Source organism: Humulus lupulus, chromosome 2 (assembly GCF_963169125.1).
Source record: "Humulus lupulus chromosome 2, drHumLupu1.1, whole genome shotgun sequence".
Taxonomy (NCBI): domain Eukaryota; kingdom Viridiplantae; phylum Streptophyta; class Magnoliopsida; order Rosales; family Cannabaceae; genus Humulus; species Humulus lupulus.
Window position 1 is genome coordinate 26,976,586 of NC_084794.1, and position 10,974 is coordinate 26,987,559.

At 32.6% G+C, this 10,974-nt stretch overlaps 1 protein-coding gene across 1 annotated transcript; it reads right to left on the reverse strand.

Annotated features, from left to right (window-relative positions):
* Positions 1-642: 642 nt before the first annotated feature.
* LOC133817551 (S-type anion channel SLAH1-like) lies at positions 643-2,963 on the reverse strand. Its single transcript, XM_062250103.1, has 2 exons — positions 1,878-2,963; positions 643-1,309 (listed from the first exon to the last, which is right to left on the reverse strand). The coding sequence occupies exons 1-2, from the start codon at positions 2,757-2,759 to the stop codon at positions 1,001-1,003; spliced, it is 1,191 nt and encodes a 396-aa protein (XP_062106087.1). The 5' UTR covers positions 2,760-2,963; the 3' UTR covers positions 643-1,000.
* Positions 2,964-10,974: the final 8,011 nt, after the last annotated feature.

Sequence of the window (10,974 nt, forward strand, 5' to 3'; positions counted from 1 at the left end):
GTGTATATTTTATTTATTTTTGGATGCTAATTAAACTTTTTTTTTTCTCTCAACGAAACTCAGTTGATCTCTATACTATTTATAAATTTTCACTTTTTTCCTCTATCTCAAAATAAAGAGCCTGGGAAAAAGACTAAAAGGAAATAGCACAAAAGTATTCAAAGAATACGGCCGCATACGCATAGTCAATAAATATAATAGAAAATTTGTTCAAAATCCACACAATATTTTCTATATCATGTGCGTTCCTGGCCTTTTCAATTTTGCCAAATTATTGAATAATGCTGCGAAGATTTCCTTTAATATATTTGTTTTTAGCTTTAAAAAAAACTTATATTATCTTTTATAAGAATATATTTTCGTAACTGTTACTGCTACACTAAGCAGTGATTTCTCACGAACAAAATATATAAACTTCTTCATTGAAAATAGAAAAGAAATATTTATAAATTTTAGCCAATAAATTATTTCATTTTCATATCTTCAAGAAGATACGAACTTTCCTCCGAACGTGCGTGGAAAGTTGACGAAAATGAAAGAAAGAGAGAAATCAATTCGACAGCTCAGTTTACGTAACCGATTTTAGTTCATTTCAAACGAAGAGATTGATCTCTATCTGTTTTATAGCACTTGGAAAAAGAAGAAAAGAATATCCACACACACTAACGCCAAGATAATATTTCGTTGTACATGTATAATGAGTCTTTCTACAGTGCACCTCTTAAATTATAATGGCTGCTTATATGGTGCATTTTATTTACAACGCGTATATACAAAAATAATCAGGAGAATAATAACATGTTGGAACTTTGTTTTCAACCTTCTAAATTATTTAAAAATAATCTAAATAACTATATATAATCATAAAAAACAAAAAACATGAGCACGGACCAAAAACACAAGAATAAATGGTCCGCCCTAGTGCTCCTCTTTTTGTCACCCTACACTGAAAAATCCTACGTATAATATTAGTTACTAATAATGTTCCTACCCTTGATATCTATGTTGAGTCACATCTACTAATACTTGTACTTGAACTTTTACTATTACTACTACTAGTGCTAGTACTAGAACGTGATGTATCGGGTAACAAAATGTTTGAATTAACTGCGGTAACTGCTATTAAGACCACACAAACCAACACTGACACTGCTGATAAAACCACCATCAATGCGTGTGCTATCCCACCCTTAACTTCCTCTGCATACTTTATTGCAGCTAATGCCAACAAAGTCAACGGAAAAGAGTAGGCCCACCATGCCACGTGGAACTTCTTCATCGATTTTCTGAACAATTCTGGTCTTGCAACCTGATAAATTATTTCACCATAAAAAACATAATTAGGAGGCTTAATACAATACTAAAATACAAAAATTTGTCTACGTAACCGTAGAATTATTTGTTATATGACTAATAATAAGTATTATTAGTTACGACTAATAATACGTACTATTGTTATTTGACTCGTTTTACCTAGAAAAAATAAACCATATTATTATTTGTCATCATACTATTTTTTTTCTTCTCATTCTTGTGACGTATAGATTTATTTTACTTTAACATGAGAACACGATGGGTGCATTAAATAGTAGTGTAGTCACTTTGACAAACTAAAAATTAGAAAAACAAAGCATATATCACAGTTCAAATTGTTTTCGTCTATACAAAATGAGACTATTTAGGAACTTTGCAACATGTGTTAGACACAATAATATTTCCGTATCCAACAAGTACGACTTTTTGTCCCTAACTAAAGGACACTTTTTTTCTTCTTTTTATTAATATATATTTTTAATTTATTCCGTAATTTTTTTTATTATTGAATTTTTATACGTAATATTATTAAGTGGTTAAAAATAAAAATAAAAAAGTCTTACCAAGGACATGAAAAGGAAGAGGGAGAGGAAGAACAACATCTTGGAGGCAATATCAAACTTGTCATTAATGGAGTACCAAGCTAAGCTCGCCACGCTTGGAGCTCCAATGAACAAGAAAAACACCGGTCTCAGCATCGCCGGAAGGGTGTTTTCGCCGTTTAATCTTTGATAAAGTGTAACAAAAAGCACAAAATAATGCACCATACCCAACGAAAACATGCACATCGCACTCTCCTTCCATCCCATCTTCGCCGCCGCCCGAGCCGCCACCATATTCCCGATCACCGACAGCTGACTTGTTGGGTTAGCCACCGTCGCTAAAAACCGCTTCCCCTTGGTCAGCCACTGGCCGTAGATCTTAACGTCGAGAACCACAATCGGGACGACGAAAACCCACCAAGACACTTGGTAGTACAGCGTCTTGGGCGTGACGAACGGTGAGGATTGAAGCAGGAGAAGCCATGAGATCCACGGAGCGAAGAGGTAGTTGACTCCCACCTGGTGAAGGAACTCCGCCTTGACCATTTGGAAGTGCAGCAAACATCTGAGGATGAAGAGAATGGACTGTAAGACCAACGTGAACAGAGCTAAGGACCATAGGAAGTTAAAGGCCGTCGGGGGCACCAAGCGAAACACTTGTCGTAAGGAGTGAACGTCGTCGTTTGGCTCCACTAAGATTTTCCATAGCAATGCTTGGCTGCAGAGTGACATGCTTATCCGGAAGTAACCAGCGTGAAACTTCGTCAATATCGACGATAAAATGGGTTTATTCTTCGTCTTGACATTATTATGAAGATTTTGAGGCATTGGTGCTGTGTCGATGGTGACTTTAGGTGTTTCAACGACAAGCTCGATCTGGGTTTGTGAATGTGTTTGATCCATTTTTTGGGGTGATGGGTGTTTGGGTATAGATATATATGTATATATATAGGGAATGGTGGTGGATATATATAAGATATGTGTGGTTGGGTACGTAGTGAGTAGTGATAATGATCAAGGTGGCCGAGTTGGAAGAAGAATGTTAGAGGAAATGGCTAACCCTTTTGGACTAAAATGTGCGTGGAATATGGTACTAGAAGTGCTCATGACTTGTTTTGAATTCTTTACAGCTAATATTGATCAAGACTGAGTGCGGCTAGTGCGGAGGTGGGACCATACTTTCTCCAATTTTCACATTAATTAATGTCTTTTAACTTATGTGCTATTATATACTCTAGGTTGATTATCCTATGCATCCTTTCGTGTATTTTCGGCAAATCTTTTTTTATCAATTTTTACTTACACAGTATCATCAATTTTTAGAAAATTTTAAATAATTTGTAGCATAACAAATAATGTTTAGACAAACTACTTTTATGCACATAAAAGACACAATCACGAATGCAATAAATAATTTGAATTTTGTTTTTTATCATATAAATTATTTAGAATTTTTTAAATATTTATAGAATATTCTAAATAATTAAAATATACATAGTTATAAAAAAAATTGTACCAAAAAAAATTTCTCAACCAAAATACTAGAGGAGATGTACCGGTCTGCCTCTTCTTGAGAAGTCCACCAAAAAACTACCACATACTATATACTAATTTGAATCTTAAGAATATGAACAATATACAATGTGTGCTACTTTATGATTAGTTACTAATACACATAATATTTATTAAATTAAAAAATATATTAATTGATATTAGATTAATATATCACATCTTTATGATGTTAGGCATAACTAATGTCTCTTAGCAAATACTCATATACTCTATCATCCATCTCGATTAAGTTGTAAAATCTCTAATTTTTAAAAACTAAATAAACAAATAAATAAAATTGATACTATCTGAGTTTGGCAATCCAAATTTTGACAAAGGGAGCAATTGATGATTTAGGTTTTAGGAGCGTGTATAAAATTTAATTTTCTTTCTTCAATATTTTTGGAAAGATTAAAATGCTTTTATAGTTTTATAAGAATTTTCTAAATAATTAAAAATTTAGGACCTCCCACGTGCATGACTATAATCTTCTCTACTTATTTCTTTAGAATATATATATATATATATATATTATTTTACAAAAGGTGCTCACATTAACTTCTCTATTTTATCCATCAAATTATTTTACAAAAACTTCATTTTTCTCAAACTTTAATATTATACCATCTTTTTTAAAATTTTCTTTACAGAATATAAATATTATATTCTTAAAATATTTTTTTATTTATTTTAAATAATTTTTCTAACTATCAATAATATCTCTATATATTTTAATATGAAAAATGTAATAAAATATGCTTTGAACCATGAATAATGTTATGTAGTTGCAGAACAGTTTCTGTAGATAAATGTAAATAATTTGTAAAATGAAGAATCTTAGTTTCATTTAGGACTCTTTAGCTATATTTTACAGATATGAATATTTTACATGAGCTAATAATAGTATTATAACATCTTTTCTATTTTTTTTATATATTATTTAAATAATATATTTTTTATTATTAAAAAATGTTCAAAGAATGACTAATAATTTTTAAATATAGAGAAGACACCATAGGATACCAAGACTTCCAAAAAAACAAAAATAGATTAAAAACATTAAATAAACTCGCTCAATTCTTTTAAGGGGAATAAAAAAAGAAGAAAAAGATTAATTAGTCGATTACATTAGGTTTTACCTAAGTTCCATAGTGTCAAATTGTCGATTGTCGTTTTATGCAAACAAATGACATTTCTTATTTTTCTTTTCTTTTTAGTGATACACGAATGTGCTGATCATGATAAGACTGTTTTTTTCTTTTTTTTTTTCGATATTATTTTTAAAGTGATAATATTTATCATAAATATTGTCAGGAAGATTCCTAATTATAATTTGTGTCGACTTTAGTCTCTTGCGTGAATATGGAATAGCGGTGCACACTGCATAATATTAGTGCTCATTCATGAACATATATTTGTTTGCTGGAAATTGATGGATATTGTTGTAGTCTTATATAGTAATGTCCAAACTTTATGCAGCATAATGGGCCCTCCAAAGTCATCATCTCAAAATCTCTTGGAGAATAGTATTTTAAAAGAATGTGTATACATAATATAGATATTAATTTCTCCCCCACTTGCTACACTTTTCTTATGAACAAATACAATAATATTAATTTCGTGAAAACTATTCAAACCCGTATGAAAAATCTACCTATCCTCGTCAAAGAGGGATCCCATTCATTAGGTTTGGTAGTACTCTACAATTAGATTATTCCTTATTTCTTGCGCGTGTTCCCAATTTTGTTTGTTGAACTCACTTCCCTTTTTCAATTTTAAAATCAAATGCGTAAAGAAAAGAAAAAGAAGTCGTGATCGTCAGCCCGAGATAAGTACTGTACAGTAATGTTAAGTATATATTATAAGGAAAAGTACAGGATTTCTCCGCATCCTTATCATATTATATAAGTCCTTTTTCTATCTACATAGCCAGCATTAGTATATTTAATTACTACTTCTCTTTTTCCTTATTTACCAATGCTCTTCTGTTAGGTCATTTTCTATTTTTTGTATTTAGAAAAATTATAATTCAATTATTTTTTCATAATATTATATATTATAGTTATAGCAGGCATTCCATCAGTTTTCGGGAAAATCCGAATAATTTACAATGTTTAAATAAGAGTTTAAATAGTTGACTTTCCACATATATAAAAAAAAATTAATCATGAGTGCAATTGATTGTTTAAACTTTGATTCTAGTACTGTAAATTATTCGAAATTTCCCGAAAATTAGTGGGATGTCTTCTATAACTATAATATACAATATCATGAAAAAAATTAGGTTATAATTTTTCCAAATGCCAGAAATAGAAAACACCCTTACGGTAGGAACATTTTTTATGCCTCTACCAAAGGATTATCATAAAATATATACCCCTAAATTTCATTGATTTTATTCGCTAGGAATGTATATATATACATAATAAAGGCATTCAATCAAGATCACAAATACTAGTACACATTGGTTGAACTTGCTTGATACAAGCAGTGGTTGAAAGCTAGTGGTATAGTGCATGCATTGGTAATCGATGTGCTAAGAAGTTACGTCTCATTAGTTAGGTTTGGAGCTACAAAGAGTGGCTAAAACACTTCGACCAACTTTTACACTATGTTTGGTAGGAGGAGAGATGGGTTGATGGAGAGAGGTGGAGGGAGAGTAGTGGAAAGAGAGGTTGAATCCTTTTGTTTGACAATATTTGAAATATTGACAGAGATGAAGTGAGGACTGTATAATCAATATTGTATTGATGATTATGCTCAACAATTTTAAAATTTACTCAGGAGAGGATTTACAATATATAGAGCCAAGGCTGGTACAGGGGACACCAGCTCATCTCAGCTCGTACAAAAGGGGAATAATTTCATACAATGATTACAGAAATCGAGGCTGCATTTCCACCCAATGCGAACAACCAATGATTGATAACAGAATGAGGTTTTGACAGCTAATGATGAGCTACACATGCACGTCATCCTCCTCCTTGGCATTTGATGCTGCCATATCAATTCCATTCATTCTAACATGCCCCTCTCTAGTTGTGCTATGGTGAGTGGACAACAACTAGCTTGTTCTTGAGTGTATGGAATTGAGCAATTGCTAGAGGCTTGGTTAAAATATCTGCAATTTATTCTTCTGAAGGGATGTACATGACTTCAATGTCTTTGCTTGCCACTTTGTCTCTTATGAAATAAGTATCTATCTCAATATGCATGGTTCTGGAGTGGAAGAAAGGATTGGCTGGAAGTTGCCTTGCACCAGAGTTGTCGCATCAAATGATTATAATGTTGGAAACAGATTTTCCGAGTGCGTAGTGGATGTAGAGTCCAAGAACTTACTTAGCTAGTTAGATAGTAGTATTATAGTATTTATAGCATTATCTTTGTAACTGTGGATTTTTGGTTCAGACCGGGAATTATTTGGACACTCATAGTAGTACTTGTAGATTTTCTAAGTTTAACCTATAGTTTAAGAATATTAATGTTAACCTAAGGTTTAATTATATGACTGATATTAATGATAATATTTATTATACTATAAGGTTTAGATAAGGACCAATAGGATTTTAAGCACATGTTATGTATGGATGATTAAGGATTAAGTATTTTGAGGATTTAATTTAATAAGGGTAAAAGTTTGAATGCTATAAGGTCAGTCAACAGCTTTGAATATGTTGAGGGCTTAGTCAAGGCTGTTTACTCCATTCAAACTTAGCTAAAAATGTGTAATTTCGTGTTTAATTAATCAGCGTGTGCCGATATATCGCAGCTATAGGGGGGGATATATCGCAGCACGTAGATACGGAAAACACGAGACGATGCACGACAGCCTCGGGCATACTGGCCCAGGCGATATATCACCTACAGGGGGCGATATATCGCCTCCTTCAGCATATTTTGAAACATTTTGAATTTGTTTTCCATTCAGCCATTCAACCTCTTGATAAGTCCAACACCTTTTTGAACGAGTCTTCAGCCTCTGCTGAACGATTATTCAAATTATTTTCACCTAAAAAACTATTATTTTTATTCAAGTAAAATTAAGATCCTTTCATTCCTAAACTCTATAAATAGGACCTAGTACCCAACCATTATTCACCTTTTACTCTAAGTTCAGAGGCTACAAGTGCTAGGAGAGTGTGAGAGTTAAACACTTGGGTGGGGAAATCATAAGCTTGATCATCATAAGCTTATCAAACACTTGGGGAAGTAAGGTTTCATAGTATTTCGGTTCGAGGTTTAGATTGGTCTACAAGTCTTCAAGGTATTTCTATACCCTAGTTCATTGGTATTATGTTATTTTCTTTCTCATAGTCTTCTACTCAGTCTTCTAACCTTATTCTTATTTTGGTTAGGAAATCTAAGAACTTGCACATAAGTTTTTGGTAAGTATGTTTCTCCAAGGTTTAGTCCTTCCATTCCTTTCATTTCTCTTTTTCTTCTATAGACTCACCTTTTCTTAATGGTTATTAGGAGTGTTCCAAAAGTCCCAACGCTGTCCTCTTATCCCGGTAACTTTGGTAAGGAAAATAGGATAGAATCTATATGTTTTATGCTTATGTTATCTTATGTTTTATGTTATGAAATATGTTATAAAATATGTTATGAATATGTATGTTTGTAGGCTTACACATATGACCCATATGACTAACAAGACCTCAAATAGATTATGGGCATATGACCTACTTAGCTAGTAGGACCCCACTAATCTCATGGGCATATGACTTGTTTAGTCTATGGGACCCCAAGTAATAATGGCCATTATAGTATGTGTATGATAAAGTGTTATGTTAAGTTTTTATGTTTCTTATGAAATTATGTATATGAACTATGTGTTAGATTTTTCCTTGCTGGGCATTAGGCTCATTCCTTTTTGTTTATATGTGCAGGAAAATAGCTATAGTGGCGGTAAGATTCATGGATGCTTGGGAGAATGTGTATCGGTGGTGAATGGAGTCAAGGAGTCGAGAGTTCGATTTTTGAGGATGTAGTCTTGTTTTACCTTTTTTATGGTTTTACATGTATTTTTTTTCCGCACTTTCTATGTAACTCCTTTTCACTTTAAATTATGTTTTGTTTTAAAGACAATGGGATCCCATATCCTACTTGATATTTTATGAGAGTAATTTTTATTTCTACAAGTTTCTAATAAATTTATGGTATTTTTGCAAATGTAAGTTTTATTAAGGATTTGTATGTATAGTTTTGTTAATGGTCCAAAAGTCTAGAGTAGTGGGTCATTATAGTGGAATATGATTTATGGCCACAGTAGATTACAAAAAAATTATATATAAAACTATTGCACCTGAGTTGTCGCATCAAGTGTCATTGCTATCTTCTCGTATAATTTCGATCATCTGGTCCATGCGTATAAGACTCACACCAAAGTCTTCCAGATCGTAATCTCAACATAACAGGACATGTGTGGGCACGAGAGATTCAATAGGACAATCTAAGACTCCATTGATATTCTCAACACATGAGATCAATAGAATTTGGGTAACGAATGGTTGAAACAATTTCTTTTCTCTCTTTATTTTTCTCCCTGAAAAAACTCTCTTCCAGTCAGACTAAATATTATGATATGTATCTTGTTGAGAGAAATATAATATATATTTATATTAGTCATCTAGAGTTTTATTAATTAAAATAATTTTAATTAATGCAATTAAAAATAAATATTGAAATTCCATTTTTCTTAATTAAATTACCAGCTTAAATTAAATGTGGATATGTTATAAGTGGGTGAGTCAAACATACAATCTGATTAATCAGAATTAAATAATGATGGTTCAAATGTAAACATAAAATCACAAGAATATAAAAATCAACACAAGAGATTTTTACATGGTTCGGTTGCCCTAGTCCATGGAGACACGCTCATAGAAGAAAACTTATTAGTAAAGATCACAAATACAAAAGCATTGACTTATACAAGATTAGACTCCATCTACATCGTTGTTGCACTCTTTTGTATTCCAATACCATTCTTGTTTCTGCAATAATCAACTCTATACTCAAACTCCCTTCAATGATGATTGATTGCTTTCTTCCTCCTGAAGAAAGACTTGATTGGGTATTCTCTCGAAGACATTGATGCATTCTTCCTCCTGAAGAAAGACTTAGAACAACTCTCCTCCCGAAGACTGTACAAGCAATCACAATGGAAATTACACCTTGAATCCTAAAGACTAAAGGGTATCAATAAATTGTGCAACATGCACTAAAATACAATACTAAATATTTGCACTCTTAATCTCAAAAAATACAAACTTCACTCTTCAATAAGAATAACAAAAAATGGCATGTGAAAGAGTGAGCAATCTTGGCTGCAAAGACTTATGTTTATAGCAGGCAGAAATCCTCATTTTGCAACTCACAAAATTAGGGAAGAATATCCCCATAAGGAATGCCTATCTCTCGGATTTGTCGGTTTCCCAATTTGCTCAACAAGTTAGGCAATCCGACAGCTCCACATGTACCTGGGTAGGCTTAAGAAAAGGAAACATGCCACCAACCTTTGTTTTGAAAATCACAAAGGATTTTATCAGAATCAATTATGAAAACCATTCAGAATAATATATAGAATTTATTCATGAAAGGTGGTATAAATGGACATAATAGAAATCACACTAATTAAGGAAATAATCAAAGATATTTTATTACCATAAAAATCTTTAATTAATTAGCAAATTAACTTTGTTAGATTTACATAAATTGATTGAGTAATATAAAAAATTCCTAATATAAGTTTGCCAACTTTTTGGATTTTACAATCTCCCCTTTGGTAACTTTGTAGACAATTTTTTTTTTATAATACTCAATCAGCCTGCATCAAAACGTGTTAGTTCGAATTGAAAAACTACCAAAACTCCCTTTGCATAAAACAATTAGGTATCATCACAGATCAAAGCAAGGAAGGGATGAATCAATATAGAAAATTAAAAAAAATCAATTTCTCCCCTTGAGAAAGATCTCCCAACTAACAGAAAAAAAAACAAACAATTATACTCCCCATATTTTACTATCAAAGGGCCAAAGTATCAAAATAAACTACCACAACATAACCAAATTCTTAAACCAAAGACAAAAACAAAAAACAATGAAAGAAAGGCAGGCTATTTCTTCGGCTTGGCTGGAGTAGCATGAAGACTGAGCACATTGTCAGTAAGTAGTTGTAGAGTCTCAGCGAGGGCAGCGATTTTGTCCAAAGTGGTTTGGTTGGATTCAATGACTCCAATGGTGGCCTTCAGAGCAGACAGTTCACGTTCCCAAGCAGGGACATCAGCAGGGCCTCCTGACCCATCAGCAGACTTGATGGTCAGATCAACAAGCTTGACATGTTTGAAAGAGCCTTGAGTAGTTTCCTCACTCACTTTGTAGGTAGTTCCTTTCGGAGCAATCTCCATGGTCTCATCAGAAAATTAAACTTGGGAACACAACGAATTGTGATTTTCTTTGTCCTTTGGTCAGAGACAGAATCTGATCCATGATCTCCTTAGGCAGATTCACCCTGTGCCAACTTTATACCGAAAATATGCAAGCTCTTGCGAAATAGTGGCAGAGT

Coding starts and splice junctions, on each gene's coding strand:
- LOC133817551 (XM_062250103.1), bottom strand. CDS start 2,759: ATGGATCAAACACATTCACAAACCCAGATCGAGCTTGTCGTTGAAACA. Junction 1,310..1,877: donor TCTTCCTTTTCATGTCCTTG/GTAAGACTTTTT, acceptor ATAATTTATCAG/GTTGCAAGACCAGAATTGTT.